The sequence below is a fragment of the Drosophila ficusphila genome, unplaced genomic scaffold (assembly GCF_018152265.1).
Source record: "Drosophila ficusphila isolate 14025-0441.05 unplaced genomic scaffold, ASM1815226v1 contig_198, whole genome shotgun sequence".
NCBI lineage: Eukaryota > Metazoa > Arthropoda > Insecta > Diptera > Drosophilidae > Drosophila > Drosophila ficusphila.
The window spans coordinates 157,688-177,022 of record NW_025064092.1 but is presented as its reverse complement, the minus strand read 5'-3'; the positions used below and the strand labels follow the sequence as shown (position 1 = coordinate 177,022).

Genomic DNA, 19,335 nt, shown 5'->3' with positions numbered 1-19,335 from the left:
CTTTGGCGAGCTGCCCGCGGAGCTTCCCTCGTGAAATGGCACCTCGCCTAATCTAACTATTTTCTGTAATTTCACTTCTTTTTTCATTCTTTTCGTTTCGTTTCGTTTCATTTGATTTGATTTGATTTTTTTGTACGTTCTTTTTTGTCAATTTTTTCTTTCGATTTGTACAAAGAGTAGTGCTGAAAGAAAATTAGGTATAGGTTTTTATATATGACTACAATTAGGGTAATATCTGCATCGTCACTCTAGATCGTCTATCTCTGCTCTGCATCTACGCACGGGCAAGACAGAGACAGAGCGACATTTGCATTAGAGCGCGTGCGAAAAAGAGATGGGGTGATGAGACAGAGAAAGAGCGGGATGGGGAACACTGGGGGTACAGTTGCCATCGAAAAAAGTTTCTTTGACATTTTTTAGGTTAATCTTAGTGTTGGGTTATTGGGACAACTGATATTGCGAGGGTGTTGGGATGGGATGAGGTCAATTTGGCTGGGTAACAAAAACAGGATCATGAAGAGGGATGGGGGATATATGTTACAAACTATAACAAAATCAAACAATTCGTCTAGGGCTAACAAAACAAAAATCTTTAGGCGTGTAGTATAGAAACAGGATATCGTTCAAAATGCTTAAAATTATAATAAATATTTACGGGTAGGTTCGTGCACACATAGAGAGTAACTTTCTAGGTATACGTAACTAACATCGAATAGTGTTTGCATTTCTGCTAGTCGTTCTTAACTATACACATAGGTAAAATGTATTGACGAATCGAACTGAAAATAAGCTGGGGAAAATGCGAGGAAAGTCAGGTGTTGTATTGTGGGCCCAGCGTTTAATCTAGTGCCGAGAAATGGACTTATACATAAATAGTCGTCGATCACAACCGAACCCGACTCCATTCCACCCCCTTCTTCCCCGACAATTTTACAGTACTTTATATCACACATAAATGACTCCCTAATTTCTGACTCGGAATGGAGTGTTGTTGGCCTGGTTGCGAACCGATTTATCTAGCACTTAATTCTATTATTTGATTTGATTTGATTTAGTCGTGGTCTTTGAGGTGTACAAAATAAGAAATTAAGAAGAGTGGGTGGGTGGGTAAACAAATTATGTTAGGGGAGTGGGCCGTAATGGATAGTTGTTATATAGTAGTATAGTACTTTATGCATAATAATAAGAATAATATAAAAATAATCACAGACTCGGATTTGCTGATTGGAATCATATTTGTTTTTGTTATTTGTTTTCGCTATTTGTGTTTTCCACTACGAGTGTTGATCGGTTTGTTTCAACTTAGTTCTTAAAAAGCTAAAATCACTTGGAATAATTTTAGATGTTTATACAGTTATGCTGCCGCACGCTTTTATGTGTGCACGTAGTATAGTTGGTTTTTATTAGTCCATATATTATCATATTGTGTAGCATTAAGGTTACTAGAGTTATAGGTATTCCTATGAATATACGACTTTTTTATGCGCTTCCATTTAAATCTTATAATTTTCTAGCGTTGCGACTCTCTACAATTACAGGTTTTTTAGGCTCATAATTAGTTAGTTATATTTATACCTTTGTGTTGTCACATGAATAAAAGTTACAATTACATTACTGCAAAGTCAAGCTCAATTGTGGACTTGCTTGGACCAAACCGAATGCCACAGCATTGGGATTCGATTCGTTTAGATCATAATAGAGCGGTTTTAGTACATTTCATGTCACATATAGGTTTGCTATATCCCTACGGCGCGCCTTTGCCTTATCCCTTCCTAGATATCTTGAGTCGAGCTCAGATTTTCTTTAGTTACAATACAAATGACGCACATTAACATAATAATGAGCTTATCAATACAGTTAGAGCTTTCAAATTACAAAGGCTATTGCAGATCTTTCGAGGATTTAGGTTTGGGTTTCAGTAGAAGTGGCAATAATTTAACAATCTCTTTAGTCTAGGCATTAAGCATTATTTCAGATACGAGTAATGTAAATGAAGTTATGGCTGTTGTCCTTAATAGAATAATGTTCTCAGCTTTCAAACGGATTGATGTGTACACGAATGGGGGGGGAGTGGGTGTGTGGTACGTTCACATAAATATGATTAAGCGAATAGTGTGTGTGTGTGTGTGTGTGTGTTTGGGTGTGTGTAGTATGTACAATTACTTAATGGCTAGGGCATCTTGAATCTTCGTTCCGCTGGAACTGGCCCGTCGTTTGTTATGTAGAGTAAGACTGTATTCTATGTTCTATGCTATTGTATGGTTTGATCATTCTGCATTCCCAGTTATCGGTACCATTCTGTATCTGCGTTTTTTTTTCAGGCCATAATGGTATTGCTTTCTGTGTATATATACGTAATATGCTACAAACTTTCAAGTTTATTAGTTAAACTAGTTGACAAGCAAAACATAGTTCTCTATATGGTTAATAATCGTTACAAAGAACACAATGGGACAGACAATCAATTTCATTTACAAGCAACGGGTCACAAAGTAAAAAATAATCAATAAAATAATCCAGGTAGGGGTTATAACTTAATTACAAGGTAAACTTTTCAAGAGCTGCTTAATTTTGAGCTATAAAACTTTTTGTTGTTGTTGTTTTTGATTTTTTCTCTCTCTTTAATTTCAACCAAACTATCATTGTAAAAAAAATAGGGTTCATCAGCTCGTTAACTTACAACTAATCTGAAGTATTTATAATTATTTATAGTAGTGTAAGTATATATCATATTTAAATTGATTACATAGGCTATATGCATGCACATAAAACTGCATTTTTGGGTTCTAGTGGTTTTGTTGCTGTGGTTGTGGTTGTGGTTCTGTTAATTGTTTTGTTTTGTTTTGTTGTCCAGGTCAAGCTTAAAGCATCCCATTAAATTCTAAATTTAAATACAAGTTTTGGTTAAGAAAACGAAGCACGTTTTAGTCATTGATAAGGTTTGTACACTTAATGCTAAATGGATATATATATGTATGTATACCGGTATGGCGTACGTTGTAGACACCCGTACGCATACTCACCAAACAAAATGACATATACATATATATATAAGCCGCTATTTATATATAGACGTTGGGTATACAAGTCTACAGATCAACAAGTAGCAACTTTATAACTTAGAGCTAAAGTTCCTCTTACTACCTACGCCTCCTCGCCGTCGCACATGACATACTCATCTTACCCGCTACAGAGATAATCGAAATAAAAAAGTGTTAGGCTTAAGTCTAGGTCTCCTTATTAATCATGTTTGAGTACGATGCGGGCGGGTGCCTTGGAGCGCTGCTTGTGGCTGCTCCCGCCGCCTCCTCCTCCTCCTCCTCCGCTGCTTCCTCCCGAGGAGGTCTGTCGCTTCTCCAGTCGATCGAAGATGCCTCCTCCTCCTCCGCTTCCTGAGCCACCTCCTCCTCCTCCTCCTCCGCCGCCGCTCTTCCGCTGCAGTGCGTTCTCCTCCCGTTGCCTGCGATCCCGCTGCCTGCCGCCGTGCGACGACTGCTGCTGATCCCCTCCTCCTCCTCCGCCTCCGCCTCCACTGCCATTGCTGGTGGGCTTGAGCACCACCCGCCGCTGGCCGGAACTGAAGCTGGGCGCCGTCGCCGAGCTGCCACCGCGCACCACCTTGTGGTTCCGCTTGACCACCAGCAGATCCGGCGTGGCCGACCGCTTGCTGCTCGCCTTCTGCGGCGGCGGCGATGGTGTGGCCAACAAACGATCCTCCTCGTCCAGCAGCAGGTCATCGTCGTCGTAGTCCAGCTCCACTTCATCATCGCTCGGCGTGCCCAGGCGCAGCATGTCGCGCGGTTTCGGCGGAGTGCCGCCAGCCACGACTCCTCCACCTCCACCTCCACCGCCACTGGATCCTCCAATCGTTCGCGCCGGCGCCGCTGCATTCAGCTGGTGGTGCTGCTGCTTGGATGAGGGCACCAGGTGCTCGGTTATCGTGCGCTTCGCCTCCGGCGCTATCTTTGCTGCCGTTAGTTGCTTGCGCGCCGGGTGATGCTGCTGCTGCTGCTGCGACTGCTGCTGGTGACCTTGCGCTGGCTGGGCACTGGACTGCGATGGCGCCTGCCTGCTGCGAGCATTGCCGCCCGCATCCTGGTCTTCGCGGCGCTTCAGCGAGATCACCTTCCGTTCGCCGCCGGCTGGCTGGGCAGGCCGATGCTTTTGCGCTGCAGCTGCCGCGCTGGCAGATCCTTGTCCGGCGGCCGCCTCCTGGTCGTCGCGGGCTGGCGAGTTGTGCTGCTCGGCGCGCTTTTCCTAGAAAGTTTAGTTCGATTGTGGATTTCTCTTCGTTTCGGAAAGCTACAGTGAGGCTTACTGTTTAAAGGCTGGCTTCGGTGGCCGAAGGATTATTGTCCTTGCAAATAACTTAAGATCATGAATTCCCTGTAGTTATTTATCTATTTTAAAATTATATTTTACGAGTTTTAAAAATATATGTTTTTAGAAAACACTCTTTTGATAACTTTACTCCCGATTTTATTAAAAAGCTGAAAATCTACTCAATCTTAAAAAAACTAACTGAATAATTAAATAAACGGTTATTATATATTTTACGTTGCATCTCAACAAAAAGAAAGCCCTGCTATAGAATCCCAATATGTAATTATAACTTCTTTAAAAATTGTTTCTCCAGTGAAAAAAATCATATGAAGGCAATTTAAGATTTTTAAAATATATTTATTAATACCCAAGCCCCATAGGAAAATGCCAATTGATCATGGTTTTACAGGCCATTCTATGTATAGTACATGTTATATGAATAAAGACACGATATTATATGAATAAAGACACTTCCAGTTTACATATACATACTAATTGTCTTTAAAAGGTCGTACCTTACGTGTTGATTTTATTATAATCTGAACTGTTTTAACCTTGAGTTGTCAGAACCGCTTAATACAAAGTGAAGGTCGAAAATTTCAAGTTTAGTTTGAAGTACAAAGCAAAAATGGAAACAAATATACCTTTAACAATTACAAAAACTAATCTTTAAGATCTGCCCAGGAAAAGATTGAAGAGCACAAATCCTGTAAAGATGGTTTGGGTTTACCCTAAACTTTGAAATGGCTAAATCGTTAAAAATTCTACAAATTCGGGAATAAAGGGTAGGACCCAGAAAATGTCCTTCCAAATTCTTTAAAGGAACTTCCGAAGAGGGACAAATTAAAACAGAAAATACTTGAATAGTTTACAAGGAAACACTATCGGACATTTTGTATTTACATACATATATTGACTGATTATAACGGTACATGAGTACATTTAGTAAAGCAGAGTGTCAACCCTTTTTAATTTTTAATTTAAACATGTTACTTAAATTCAACGATTTAGCAATTTTAAAAGTGGAGAAATACCAGAGATATATGTATATATTTCTAAGTTGTGTAATGATCTGATCTAATAATCTAATAAATCTGTTATTTTCCTAAGTACAAAGATGACAGTTAACTAAAACCGCCTCCAAACTGCCTTTTCAAATTGTTCCGCGTTAAAAGATTAACAAGGAGAAAGTGCTAAAGCGGCATTACTATCATTGTTCCTTTTTAACTTCCTTCCTATTGTCACCTCTTTAATAATTGCAACGCTGTCAGGCATCTGCACAACCAGCCTTAAGAGCCTCAACTAACATGCTTTTCCCTAACTCTTTGGATATTTAAACTATTCATCAACCCCCTGCAAGGGCGTTGGAATGGTGTACGAGTATAAACCTGCACATTCCGATTGGTTAAACCCTGCCAGTTTAGAAGATTGGGGACTTACCTCGTGTTGCTTCTCCTCGGCAGCGCGCCGGCGCTTCAGCTCCTTGTCGCGCATGATCTTCTCGCGCAGTTGCTTCTGCTTCTCGATCTCCAGCCTGTAGTTGCGGGTCTCCTCGTCCTCGTCACTGGGCTGCAAGTGGAACAAGTTGAGTAAATACATTGCAGCCAATTAGGAAGTCTTTGTCTTGCACTCACCACACTGCGGCTGCTCGATTCCGAGGGACGGCCGCGAGGCTCGCCGGAGAAGGGATTCCGGGCGGTGCCTGTTCCGGCAGAGCCACTCCTTCGGCGCTTTGGAGGTGCCGCACCACTTGAAGCTCCTCCTCCAGCTCCTTGAGCACCGGCAGCACTTGCTCCGCCGCGATTCTCGTCCCGATCCCGACTTGATGCGCGTCGGAATCCTCGGTTTCCTGCCACTCGATTGGCGCCGTATCGCTCACGCTCTCGCTCCCGATCTCGATCCCGCTCCCGATCCCTCTCGCGATCCCGCTCCCGCTCGCGCTCCCTCTCCATGCGCTTCACAGGCGAGTAGCTGCGTCCTCGGGAACGACTGCGACTGCGGGTGCGTCTGCGTTCGCCCGCCTGCGCAGATGACACTGCTCCCGAGTTGGAACCCGACGACGGCGGCGAGCGCTCCATGCGTCGCTTCTCGAAGTACTGCCGGTTCTTGTTGATGAACTCCTCCTGCTGGCGCAGCAGCTCCGCCTCGCTGTTAATGGCGGGCATGAAGTGGGTCTCCTTAATGAACTTGTTGGTGGCCGCCTCCACGCCGCCCTTGAAATTCGGATTGATGAGTACCTTGCTGACGCGCGGCACCGACGACGAGCCCTGCTGCTGGGGCGGTCCGTTCGGCTGCGGCGGCTGCTGTGGCTGGCAGGGATTGCCGCCGGGCTGCTGCGATGGATGGCCGCCCGGTTGCAGCGGGACTGGCTGCTGCTGCTGCTGCTGCGGTGACTGTTGCTGCTGCTGCTGCTGGGGCGGCGGACCACGCAGTCCCATGCCGTTGGCGTAGTTGGGCGGGGCACCGGGCATCATGTGCGGCGGCAAGGTCTGGAGCGGCGGACGCTGCATGCGCGTGTTGTCGCCCTGCGGCCGCCAGCCGTTGTGCGGCCGCATAAACTGCGGATGCTGCGGCGGATGGCCCTGCTCGTAGCCGTACGATGGCGGGGCGTTGCGATAGAGTGGCGGGCGCATGCCCGTCTGCTGCTGGTGCGGACCAGGTCCTGGTCCCGGACCGAGGAGCGCTCCGTTGCGATAGCCGCCCGGATTGGGATTGTACGCCAGCGGCGGTGGCTGCAGCAGACCCAGACGCACCTGCTCGTGAGGATGCGGCAGCAGGTGCGGCACCACGACTCCGTTCGGGTTGTGACTGTGGTGCATCATGTGCGAATGCGTGGGAGTGTGGAGGGGAGAGGCAGGAGCGCTGTGTGGCTGTGGCGTGTTGGTCGGTGCTTGTTGTGGTGACTGGTTGGGTGGCTGAGTTGGCGGGTACTGGCCTGGAATTGGAATGAATGTCGGATTGTTGAGTGTCGACTGTTGTTGCTGTTGTTGATGGGTCGAATGGGTCGGATGGGTCGAATGGGCGGGTGGTAGTGACAAGGTGAGTGGGGACACGGGAACGGTTAGTGGAAGGAGGCAGGCGGCGGTGGGAGCAGCACCCACTGGCGTGCTCATCAGAGCCAGGTGCTGCGGTTGTTGAGCATTACCCGGCATGCCGTATCGTTGCGGCGGCGGCTGCATCCCGGCCATGCCCATTCGCTGCTGCTGGACGCTGCCAAACATTGGCGACGGGTTGCGCAGTAGGTGGTGGCGTGTTCCAACTCCGCGCGGCGGCTTGCCCATTTGGTTCTGCTGCTGCTGCTGCCCATGCATAAAGCGTCCACCTCCGCCTACGCGCGATTTGTCTGCAAAAGAAATATCAGTAATATTCGGCTTAAACAAGGAGCCTGTTTGACCCACCTCCATGGCCACCATGGTGACGCCTCTGCTGGTGCTGGTATGGCGACATGTGTGCGTGTTCCTGCTGCTGTCTCGTATTATTATCGGACCGCTCGCTGGCCGTCTTGTAGTTGGTGCGCTCCTCGCGCTCTTCTTCGTCCTCGCGCGGATCGGGCAGCTCTGAGATCACCGAGGCGGAGCTGGCACTGGGCAGGCTCTCTTGTGAGGATGCCAGCAGCGAGTTAAGGCCCAATCCGTGCTCAGTCTCGTTGTGGCTGCTTGAGCTCTCTGCTGCCTCCTCGCCGTTGCCATTGTTCTGGGCAACTGGTTCTCTCTTGGCGCTTTCTGCAGGCGGTGTCTCATCTTTCGGTTGCTGTTGGACATGCTGATCCGGGTTTTTGGAATCCTGAGTGGTCACTTTCTTTGTCACCAGCTCATTTGCTGGCTCTGGTGTGGCAGCAGGAGCTTCAACCGGTTTCGTTACAGCTCCACTTGGCTGGATTGGTTCAGTGGCTGCCGCAATGGGTGCAGCTGATTTTACAGCAGCTGGAGCAGTTGCAGGAGCTGGGGCTGGAGTGTAGGTCGAGGGCTCTGTCCTCGGAGGAGCCTCCGCTGGTGGAGCCGCAGCGGCAGCGGAGACCGCCTGCAACTGCTCCTTGTGCTTGCGCTCGTGCTGGCGAATCTGCTCCTGGGCCCACTCCTCGGCCTCAGCGCGCATCTGCAGCTTTACCTCGCTGGTAACATCCTTTTCGAGCTCTGCCGGGATAAACGATCGCTGATGTCAGCTGGGGAAGTATTTTGATTTTGGGTGCAAAACTTACCTTCGTCCGAGAGAAGCAACTCATCCTCGTCGGCGCCGAGCAAAGCCTGGTCATCGATGTCGTCGCCCAGTTCGTAGTTGAGCAGGTCATCACTGTTGGGGATAGGATGGCACATAAAGGAGATCAAGAGGTTAATACCAAGCTAAGACTTTTTCTCCTTCGAGGTTCCATTGAAAAAACCTCGCACACAGGCGCAAGTACACACGCACACTCACACTCAGCCGGGGGCATTCACTCACACGCACACCCACACACACTCAGCCAACCCGAAAATGTTATACACATGCAGGTCGCCCCCGCCACTGTTTGCTGCGGATTTCTAACCCCGCACCACCTCCACTCACGCTGCAACTGATCGCAGAAAGGTCCTTGGACCGTCGGGGCGAACCACCCACAGTCGAACACCCACTTACTTAATGTCCGACATTTTGCCAGGGCAGCTGTTGACACTCGGCGGCGCGCTTGTATGTGTGCCCGTTCCCGTCCCTCGTCCACTGGCCGAGTGTTATTTAGAAAAGTAGAACAGCGATTTTCTACTGGCAGCGCGGCTCTTTTAAAGCATTTTGCCAACTTTCGGATCGAATCGCACTCTCAGTTCGCTAAACCGCGCTTTAACAGTTAAAAATAACGCCCGAAAAAGTGTACAAAAACTTCGTGTCTTTTTCACACGCAGTTTTGCTATCAATTTTTAGAGGGATGCAACATCGATGTTTTTAGTATTGATAGTGACACAGTTACCGATGCCTATTCGATACAATCGATTGTTCGTTGGAAATGAGCGAGCATCGATTATTTTAATGTGGAAAAGTTTCAGATTGAAATATAATGTGGTATTCATTTAATGCTGCACTTCATTCGTATGCCGCGTATTAAATTCTAAAAAATCCGAATATGAAATGCTCCAAAAAGATGGTTTCAGGAAACCCCCTAATGCTTAATCTACATTTTTTTGACGATAAGGTAGCGCTGCCACTCGTTTCACAGCACTGAATCGCCAGTGTGTGATAGTTGTACAGTTTAAAATTTACCGGTGTAGCAAAGTCACTTAGCGTCCATTTTTCTTATACGAACTGATTGTATTATTTTACTGATTCGATCTAATTCCACCCTATGAAAGCGGTACCGATTAGGCCGTGACAATGATTTTCACCGAACACAAGGCGAAGATCCTGGCGATGACGGCGGCTCACACGGACGAGCTGCACGCGATGTGGTCGCGCATGTTCGAGCCGCAGACCTGTGAAGATTGCCTTGTCCGCTTGATGGACCACTCGAACAACTTCTACACAGATCTCCTTAAAGAGTCGCGCGAGAAGGAGCAGGGCATAATAAGCGAAATAGCGTCGCTGCGGACGGAAGCCATCGACCTGACACGGCTGCTCCACGAGTCGGTGGACATGGATGCGCTCATCCAGCCCGACGACATGCCGCTGGTCATCTGGCAGCTGAAGCTGGACAAAAGCGTCGATCACCTGCGCGAAGAGGTGGCCAGGCGCAGGGCAGAGATCACTGAGCTGCTGCTTCAGCAGGAGCAGCTCTGCGAGGAGCTGGGCGAGCTGCCCCAGCCGCTGCTGGCCGATACCCTGCCCCTGCCTGAGGAGATGGTTGCCTTCCGCGATCGCCTCGAGCAACTGCGCCACCAGCGGGTGCAGCGCCGGAAGGAGATGGACCAGCTGCGCCTGGAAATCAAGGAGGACATGAAGCGGCTTGAACTGCATGTCCAAACAGACACCGGTAAGCGGTTCCTTAACCAGGAGAACCCCTGCCTGAGGCCCGAGTCCTTCGAGCGGCTGCGCCTCATGCGCCAGGAGTATGCCGACCAGGTGCAGGAGTTGCGCAACCAGATCGACGAAATGCGCGGCAAGGTGGATCTGCTCTGGGAACGACTCAAACTGACCGATGAATTTGCCAAGCGTCGCGTACGGGAATCCACGTCCTACACGCAGCGCACGTACGATATCCTACGGGAGGAGCTGCAACGCTGCCAGGCTATGCGGCGCCAGAACCTCAAAGCCTTCATCGAGCAGCTGCGCATCGAGATCAACGAGTGGTGGGACCTCACACTGAAGAGCACGGAGGAGCGCAGGCGCTTCAACAGCTACTTCAGTGATCCCGAGAGCGAAGATGTTCTGGAGCTGCTTGAAATGGAATTGGACGAACTGAAGAACTTCTACAACAGCAACAAGAAAATCTTCGAGCTGTATGCCAACCGTACGGAGCTCTGGTCTCGCATGGAGGCGCTGGAGGCCAAGGCCAACGATCCGAATCGCTTTAACAATCGCGGCGGCCAGCTGCTCAAGGAGGAGAAGGAGCGCAAGGCCATGACCACCAGACTGCCCAAGATCGATCAGCAGATCACAGAGCTGGTGAAGTCGTACATGGCCCACGCCAACACACCGTTCCTCGTGAACGGAGAGGACATACTGGAGAGCATGTCGGCGGACTGGGAGCACCACCGGCAGTCGAAGAAGCAGCCCTCGGCGCACAAGAATTATCCCACCATCACGGCCAGCAAAATGAAGCCGCCCTCAGTGCCTCTTACGCCGAATACACTGAAGAGCAACAAGGCCATGAACGGATCCTCTTCCTCGCTGAAGAAGTCGCCTTCAAAGATGCACGCGACCAGTGAGGCGAAAAGCACGGGAAACCTGCAGAAGAGGCGACACCCCACTAACGGAAAGACCAGTCCAAAGCCAGTGGCTGCGGCCAAGCGGAATCTAATCTCGTCGCTGGAGTGCAACAATTCGGGGCCAGTATTGGGCGTCAATGGCCAGAAGCTGCTGAAGTCGCCGCAGAAGAAGGTGCGCGTGCTGGAGTACTCGGTGCGGCGAGGCAAGCCAACCGGCAGGCCAAGCACCGGCAGCCGGAATAATCGCAGAATCCCCCCGATTCCACAAGTCCGTGTGCAGCCTCCATCGAGCGAGGAGAACGAGAGCGAGGACAGTGAGGAGCCAGAAACGCAAACCTCCGTAGAAGCCTACCCCAATCACATTTAATTGGAATCAAATCGCCAACCGATCTGTGTTTAATCTATACCTGAACCGATGTATTTAGCTCACTTACTATCACGAATGCGGTTACATGCTTTACACTTCGCCTTCGAACTTTGTAAAGGACCTTATACTAATTTAGCTATTCGTGAAAACATGATGTAGTCGAAAACATAGACAACTTATTTTGAAAACTTTGTGTTTTTTACAAAATTGCATTGTTTTAGCTATGACTGTACTGGGTAAAAGAGCAATTTCTCATCTTTTAAATTTTAGTAAAATAAATATGTAAATAAAAATGCATTTTTTACATTATCCTGACTTGGTTATTCAGTTTGTCTTGTAATCACCGTACAATTTCAACATGATTTCAACAAATTCTTATAAGCTGGTGCTTATAGCACCTGATTTAAATTAACCGCATATCTTGCCATATCTGAATATATATTCTATTAAAACCTATTTAGAAGTATGTATAAAAAAATCAAACACATTAAACAAAAATGTATATTAAAAATATAAAACAAACACTGTGTTTAAAAATTGTAGTATATAATTACAACCTACAAAATACTATTAAAACAATTATATGTATTCAAAATCTGTTCATAATTTGATTGTATGTATTATGAAAACATTAATTGCAAACACATTTAAGATTTGTGGAAAACGAAACCAATCAATATTTTAACCTGAAATGTACATTTTGTCCTAGACCATACTTTCGGTTTGAGCTAATAAAATAGAAATGTGCCTCTAAAATAAGATATCCATTTTTGGTTATTTATTTTCCAGTTCGTTGTAAAAGTGTTTTCGTACCAGCATGGGTAACGAAAACCGACATAAATTAAAATAATAGTTAGTCTTCTGCTTGATTAGTGTGGATGCATTTTAACGTACTCTGAAGCCCTGGTTTCAGTATTTGTTGTTATGCAACACTGTTTTTAACCGGAGTGGCATCATTGGCTTGGCCGCCATTTCAGTTTGAATTTACCGAAAATTTCAGTCTGGCGTCATTGTCATTCAGTACTTAATTTCGTGCAGCGATGCACTCTAAATAAACTCACATTCCCCGTCCAGTACTTGACATACAAAAGACTACATCGAAGTGAAAATAGTCACAGAAAGCAAAGTAGTTTCCGAAATCCCCACAATCCCTAAAATCCCCAACACAACGATATCATGAATACTCCAAATGCCATCGCGGTGAAGGCCCAGATCCTGGAGATGACGGGCGCGCACGTGGATCAGTTGCACGCGATGTGGTCGCACTTGTTCGAGCCGAAGACCTGCGACGAATTCCTCCTCCGGCTGAAGGACCACGCCCACAGCTTCTTCACAGACCTGCTGAACGAGTCCCGCGAGAAGCAGCAGGCGATCCTCGGCGACATAGCTGCCCTGCGGGCGGAGGCCACCGACCTGACGCGGCTGCTTCACGAGTCGGTGGACATGGGCGAGCGGCCCGACGACATGCCACTGGTCATCTGGCAGCTGAAGCTGGACAAGAGCATTGAGCACCTGCGCGAGGAGCTGGGCAGGCGCAGGGCGGAGATCTGTGAGCTGCTTCTCCAACAGGAGCAGCTCTGCGAGGAGCTGGGCGAGCTGCCCAAGCCTCTGCTGGCCGATCCCTTGCCACTGCCTGAGGAAATGGACGCCTTTCGCGATCGCCTCGAGCAACTGCGCCACCAGCGAGTGTTGCGAATCAAAGAGATGGACGAGCTACGCCAGAGCATCAAACACGACATGAAGCTGCTGGAATGCTTGCCCCAGACGGACACCGAGGAGCGCCTGCTCAACCAGGTGGACCACTGTCTCACACCCGAGACCTTCGAACGACTACGCCACATGCAGAAAAACTTCGCTGACCAGGTGAAGGAGCTGCGCGAGCGGATCGACGACATGCGCGACAAGATCCACGTTCTGTGGGAGCGACTGCAGGAGGCGGACGAGTATGCCATGCGTCGCGTGCGAGAATCCACGTCATATACCCAACGCACCTACGACATCCTTCGCGAGGAGCTGCAGCGCTGCCAGGCCCTGCGGCGCCAGAACCTTAAGACCTTCATCGAGCAGCTGCGCATCGAGATCAAGGAGTGGTGGGACCTCACGCTGAAGAGCCAGCAGGAGCGCAAGCGATTCTCCAACTACTACAACGACTGGTACAACGAGGATCTGCTGGAGCTGCACGAACTGGAGCTGGACGACCTGAAGACCTTCTACAACAAAAACAAGGAAATATTCGATCTGTATGAGAGTCGCGCCGAACTCTGGTCTCGCATGGAGGCACTGGAGGCCAAGGCCAGCGAGCCGAATCGCTTCAACAACCGCGGCGGGCAGCTGCTCAAGGAGGAGAAGGAGCGCAAGGCGATCACGTCCAAGCTGCCCAAGATCGAGCAACAGATCACAGAACTGGTGCAGGCCTACGAGGCCCAGGAGAACACTCCCTTCCTGGTGCACGGCGAGAACATTCTCGAGCGGATGGCCGCCGACTGGGAGCGCCATCGCCAGGCCAAGCTGCTAAGTTCGGCGCGCAAGAAGGCACCGGCGTCGGCCAGCAAAATTATGCCGCCTCCGGCGCCGGGATCCACGGCTCCTCGTACGCCGCGCACACTGCGCAACATGTCGACCTTCTCCAGCTCCACGATGTCGCTGCGCAAGACGCCCTCGCAGCAGCACTTGCGTCCGATGAACATCACCAAGAGCACGGGCAATCTGCACAAGCGCCTCAATCCCTCCGCTCTGCAAACGGGCCCCAAGACGCCGAACGCGAAGCGCAGCCTTATGAACACCCTGAACTCGATGAAGGCGTCGCCGGCGCAGCGCCTGCTGACCGCCAGCCAGAAGCAGAACCAGCTAAAGGCCACCAAGTCACCGCTGAAGCGCGTGCGCGTTCTGGACAACACACTGCGTCGCAGCGGCGGAATGGGCAGACGCAGCGTGGGCACGCGCTCCTGCAAGAAGCCGCGCACCAAGTCCACGGATCAGGAACCGCCGAGCGACACGGACTACACAACTGATGAGAATAACGAGCAGAACGGCGTGAGCTACGAGGAATTCCAGCCGACCAGTCGCTCCTCAATGCTGCCCCGCCAGCGCCATCAGCTGGCCATTCCCAGGAAGCGGCACCCGGAGGTCAATGCCAATCTGCCGGTGCCGCGGGAGAGCCTCCTGGTGGTCCTGCCCCGGAGACCGCAGTAACTCCACCGGAGATCATCTTAATTTAACACGTACCTTCTACTCTTTACAGTTGGCGTTTCTTATTGTATTGCATTTTATTTTCTGTTTTACGTTTTTCTAATAAAAATTAAGTGTGTTGCTTGACCACGAATTATGTGTAGTTAGCCTTGCTAAAGAACAATCATTGTTAGTTAATTTAAAGACGTTGAATTATCGCATTTACAATCGGAAAACTTTGATCTTACTAAAACCACTGTCCGGCAACTTCAGGTTCATATTGATAACACTTTATTATTCCTTTTGAAAAGAGTTATATTATTTTTTAAAACTTTTTTTTAACTTACTTAAGATTATTAAATAAAACTACAGAAGAATCTAAAGCATTTAAAAAGAGTTCATTTTTAAGATTATACGATTTTCGTAAGATTTATCAAAGTAAATAAATGGTATGGTATTTGAGTCAGAAGAGGTTTTTAAAATGTGTGCAACATTTTGAAGTCTGCGTAATAGTCCCAAAATAATAATGTTATTTACAAGTACTGAAATATGAATGGTATAATTAACTACTTTCCATATTTGACAATTTTCATACATGTTATTATTAATAACACCTTATATATCATACAACTTGATCGAAATAAAACAACTTGATGTAACTTTAGATGTTTTACTATTTCAAGATTTATTGGCTCATCAATTACAATTATTAGGGGGATGGGAGCGATTTTTACTTTATTATACATACATGCGCACTGATGTAAGCTTTATAAAATGATCCAACCGCCCACATAGCGCATTAAAATGTAAGCAGTTCTTATTCGACTATTAAATACATACATATTAACACATTAAAACGGCCGCCCTTGTGATGTACCCCCTTCGATTGGGCAGCCCGGTGGCGGCGACCACTCTCCACTTCGCCAACTATTTACAGAGGGCAGCTTAAGACTACACTGGAATAGTTGTGTGTTCGGGATGCGGTGCAGCAGTGTCCCCAGGAGCAGGAGCATCCATAACCAAAGCCACAGCCAATGCGATGGCTATTTGCCCGTTTCACTGCCGCTCTGGCTGTGCTGACTGCTTCCTCCGTGATTGTACATGAGATGCGCTGAAACCAAAAGAGACAGAGGAATTAGACAAGGACAGTCAATATTATTGAACTATTTCTATAAGGGTGCGTCCATTTATAAGGCTGTTATTATATAAACTTGGGATTCATTACTTGTTATTATCTTTGTATCAGCTTTGAAAATTTAAATGCCCTTTATTTTATAAATCGATCTACACGAATTTTGGTAACACAACTTTTAAAATGTTTTCTTTTAAGAAACAAAAAATTCCCACTATGTAATTACTGTTACAGAGCAGAAAATGCACAAATTTTTCGAAAAAAATCACATATGATTCAAAATTAAGGAATACAATTTAAGCGTTTTAAAGGTACGGAAGGAGTTATGGTTCTAAAGTCTAATGAGATCAGAATCTCATTCCTGTTTATAAAAATACGGTGCAAAAGAGCAATGATGAAACTTTAAGATTATATTTGGTACACTTAATTTCAGCGGTGCTTACCCACAACGGCCGGCGGAAAATTAAAGGCGCCAAAGGGAGCCGTCGCATTCATCGCCGTGGGCGCGAAGCTGGCTCCATCGAGCGTGCTGGCTGGAGCAGCAGACGCTGACCCCGGACCGGGCAGTCCGGAGGATGTGGCGTTGTACGTGCCCGGCGAGTGGATGACGGCGGTCGAGGACGAACTCTCGGCCCCGGCAGCAGCAGCCACCGCCAGTTGGGGATCCATTCCTGGCTGATACCGCGCTGGCGGCATCACCACAGTGGTCAGATGCGACTGACCGCCATCGTCGAGGAGTCCCGTCCGCTGCAGGCGCCCCGTCTTCGTCTCGATGTGCTTGTTGTGGGCACTCAAGCAGTGGTTGCGCATGTTGTACAGCTGCAGGAAGTAGGCGTCGCAGTGCGGGCACTTGTACCGCTCGCCCGTGTGCCGACGGATGTGCGCCTTGAGGTCGTTGCTCTGCGTGAAGCTCTTCGGGCACTGGTCGCACTTGTACGGCCGTTCGCCGGTGTGCGTCCGCATGTGGATGGTCAGGTTGTAGGCCCGGTGGAAGCTCTTGCCGCAGGTATTGCACAGATTCGGTTTAGTGCCCGTGTGGTACCTGCAATAAAGGGACATTTATTAAAAAACATTTAAAAATATTAATAAAATGAACTATACACCTAATAACCTATAAATATATTTATATATTTAAAGAGGTAATCGTTTGTCTATGTTGGATTCCAATAGAGCTTTATATACTTATATACAACCCGTACTGGAACTGAGAATTGAACTTCACTTACCGCTCATGGACCTTGAGATCGGTGGCGCGCGGGAACGCCTTGACACAGTAGCGGCACTTGTAGGGCTTCTCGCCGTTGTGGCGTCGCATGTGCACGCGGAGGTAGTCGTTGCGGGCGAAGCTGTCGCCGCATATGCAGCAGAGGAAATTGCGCTGACCGGTGTGGGTCTTCTCGTGCTCCCTGAGCTGCGCTCGCTCGCGGAATGTCTCCTCGCAGGTCTTGCAGGCGTACAGGAAGTCCGTGTGCAGCAGGGTGTGCTTGCGCAGGTAGGTCTTGCTGGAGAAGCGCTTCGAACAGTACTCGCAAGTGTGCTCGGCCAGCTGCAGCTTCAGCTCACTGCCCGGCTCCAGGCCCTCGCCGTTGTGCTTGCTGACCTTGTGCCGCTCCAGGGCGTCCAGGCGCGAGAAGGCGGCCTCGCAAAGCCCGCACTTGTGCTCCTTGTTGCTGTGCAGGCTCTGCACGTGCGCCTTGAGGTGGTCGCTGCGCGCGAACGCCTTAGGGCAGTGCGGACAGTTGTGGGGCTTCTTCTCCAGGTGCGACAGCTTGTGGCGTAGCAAGTGGCAGTGGCGGGAGAAGGTGCGCTGGCACACCTCGCATCGGTTTTCGGGGTTTGGCTCGCCCTGCTTGTTGCGCCGCCGGCGCCGACCGGACTTGGTCTTCTTCGGCAACTTCTCGCCGTCCAGCGGCTCCTCCTTGAGCCGGAACTCGCCGTCCTCATCTCCGTCCTCGTCGTCGCCCTCATCGTCGTCAATATCGCTTTCTTCGTCAATGAAGTCATCGTACCGGTCCTCATCGCTGAGCGGCAGGTCTCCGCTGACATGTAGCTTCATAAAGTCCTCCACTCCCATCGGTGCTTCGTCTTCGCTGCCCACAAGCTGGTTTTCCTCCTTGATGCTGAACTGCCCGTCGCCGATGGCAATGGGTTCATCTGGAATTTGTGCAAAGAATTAGGCATTGGTTTGTAGACATATGAATCCTCCCATGCGAAAAACACTCACTCTTCACTGTGCGGTCAATCGAGTCCTCAGCTTGAGGTTCCGCCTTCTCACGTCGCCGCCGCTTCTTCTCGAGCTTCAGCTGCATGGCCAGGTCCACTTCCTCCGCCTCCAAACAGGGCTCCGGCTTGATGTGCAGCCACAACGTTTGGTTAGCCACATTGCCTTCGTCGTCCTCGTCCTCGTTGCTGGAAATGGGATTCGTGTTGCACTGAAAGGTGTCGCCAACTCCGTCGTGTTCATCGTCCTCCTCGTTTAGCAGCACCTCTGCGGAGACCAGCTCATCCCCGTCATCGCTCAGCATGGTGTTCTCATCCGCCGGCGGCCAGGTGCGCAGCAGGTCCTCCTCCACGAGCCGGTGCTGGTTGCGCATGTGGCGCAGCAAGTGATCCCGCCGGCTGAAGGTGCGCTGGCAATGGGAGCACTGGAGGCGGGCTGTCTGTTCGTGACTGCGCGCCAAATGACTGCGCAGCTGCCGAAGATGGGGGAAATGCTGCGGGCAAAACTTGCACTTGAACTCCTCGATCTGCGTGCCCTCCGTTCCAGTGGCCGTGCCCTCCTTGGTCGTCCTGTGCACCTGGTTTCGGTGCAGGCGCAGCTCTAGGCTGTTGAGGAACTGGTCGTGGCACATCTCGCACGGCAGCAGGGCCACCTGGTCCGTTTGGCTGCTCACCTCCGCTCCGCGGGCCTTCAACTGGGGCGATCGTCCTAGCAAAGCCACCAGCGAGCAGTAGGAGCGCTCCGCTTGCCGCTTGAAGCGGAAGGCATGGCGGGCTGCCTCCACACAGGTTCCACACATGTGCGGGGGCATCCCGTCGTGCCGCTGGCATTGGTGCAAAGTACACTCGTCCAGAATGTGGGCTAGATTGGCGCCCTGCTCAACGGGGGCATCTGCGAAGATGAAGTGCAGTTCCCCGTCCAGCGATTCTGCGTCTTTCAGGCAAACCCGGCAGACGCGGTCCGCATCCACCGAGTTGAGCTCCACGGACACCAACTTGCTGTCCACCGCCGGCTCACCTTCCGAATCCCGACCAGAACCAGTACCCGAACCCGGCTCCAGCTGTGGATGCGGATGCTGGTGCGTTGCCATGGCTGTTTCGCGTCCTCGAGTCCTTGCTATTGCATGTGGGCATCAACAATTAGCACAACTGCTGCTGCTGCATTTCCTTAATTTTCTTTTTACCAATACGAGGCGTTTGTTGTGACCTCAAGTGCGGTCATACTGGGTGTGCCATTCGCTGTGTTACCGCTAACGGTCACACGAAACATTGTGCAAAGTATCGATAACGATTTTACG

The 19,335-nt window shown here is 49.6% G+C and overlaps 4 protein-coding genes across 5 annotated transcripts; 2 read left to right on the top strand and 2 right to left on the bottom strand.

Moving 5' to 3' along the window:
* Positions 1–1,211: 1,211 nt before the first annotated feature.
* LOC108091219 (neurogenic protein mastermind) lies at positions 1,212–9,229 on the bottom strand. Of its 2 annotated transcripts, XM_017190321.1 has the most exons (7): positions 8,935–9,229; positions 8,522–8,613; positions 7,722–8,456; positions 7,469–7,666; positions 5,958–7,258; positions 5,764–5,892; positions 1,212–4,257 (listed from the first exon to the last, which is right to left on the bottom strand). In XM_017190321.1, exons 1-7 carry the CDS (start codon positions 8,946–8,948, stop codon positions 3,241–3,243), a joined length of 3,486 nt encoding a protein of 1,161 aa, XP_017045810.1. In that variant the 5' UTR covers positions 8,949–9,229; the 3' UTR covers positions 1,212–3,240. The 2 variants fall into 2 exon arrangements, with proteins under 2 accessions (XP_017045810.1, XP_043063365.1); XM_043207430.1 differs by having other exon boundaries at positions 5,958–7,666.
* Positions 9,230–9,519: 290 nt separating this feature from the next.
* Positions 9,520–11,826, top strand: LOC108091243 (protein regulator of cytokinesis 1). The gene has a single exon (XM_017190356.2). It carries the CDS (start codon positions 9,661–9,663, stop codon positions 11,515–11,517), a length of 1,857 nt encoding a protein of 618 aa, XP_017045845.1. The 5' UTR covers positions 9,520–9,660; the 3' UTR covers positions 11,518–11,826.
* A 658-nt stretch (positions 11,827–12,484) lies between these two features.
* On the top strand, positions 12,485–14,848 carry LOC108091214 (protein regulator of cytokinesis 1). Its single transcript, XM_017190311.2, has one exon. It carries the CDS (start codon positions 12,694–12,696, stop codon positions 14,707–14,709), a length of 2,016 nt encoding a protein of 671 aa, XP_017045800.1. The 5' UTR covers positions 12,485–12,693; the 3' UTR covers positions 14,710–14,848.
* A 493-nt stretch (positions 14,849–15,341) lies between these two features.
* Positions 15,342–19,254, bottom strand: LOC108091213 (zinc finger protein 845). The gene is made up of 4 exons (XM_017190310.2): positions 18,042–19,254; positions 17,044–17,971; positions 16,261–16,859; positions 15,342–15,796 (listed from the first exon to the last, which is right to left on the bottom strand). The coding sequence occupies exons 1-4, from the start codon at positions 19,126–19,128 to the stop codon at positions 15,729–15,731; spliced, it is 2,682 nt and encodes an 893-aa protein (XP_017045799.2). The 5' UTR covers positions 19,129–19,254; the 3' UTR covers positions 15,342–15,728.
* Positions 19,255–19,335: the final 81 nt, after the last annotated feature.

Excerpts from the sequence above, each read along its gene's own strand:
- LOC108091214 (XM_017190311.2), top strand. The coding sequence starts at position 12,694 with ATGAATACTCCAAATGCCATCGCGGTGAAGGCCCAGATCCTGGAGATG.
- LOC108091219 (XM_043207430.1), bottom strand. Across the intron at positions 8,457-8,521 it reads GTTGCTTCTCTCGGACGAAG|AGCTCGAAAAGGATGTTACC; the intron begins GTAAGTTTTGCA and ends TTATCCCGGCAG. Across the intron at positions 4,258-5,763 it reads CCGAGGAGAAGCAACACGAG|GAAAAGCGCGCCGAGCAGCA; the intron begins GTAAGTCCCCAA and ends TAAACTTTCTAG.
- LOC108091213 (XM_017190310.2), bottom strand. The coding sequence starts at position 19,128 with ATGGCAACGCACCAGCATCCGCATCCACAGCTGGAGCCGGGTTCGGGT. Across the intron at positions 17,972-18,041 it reads GATTGACCGCACAGTGAAGA|ATGAACCCATTGCCATCGGC; the intron begins GTGAGTGTTTTT and ends CACAAATTCCAG. Across the intron at positions 16,860-17,043 it reads GATCTCAAGGTCCATGAGCG|GTACCACACGGGCACTAAAC; the intron begins GTAAGTGAAGTT and ends CCTTTATTGCAG.
- LOC108091243 (XM_017190356.2), top strand. The coding sequence starts at position 9,661 with ATGATTTTCACCGAACACAAGGCGAAGATCCTGGCGATGACGGCGGCT.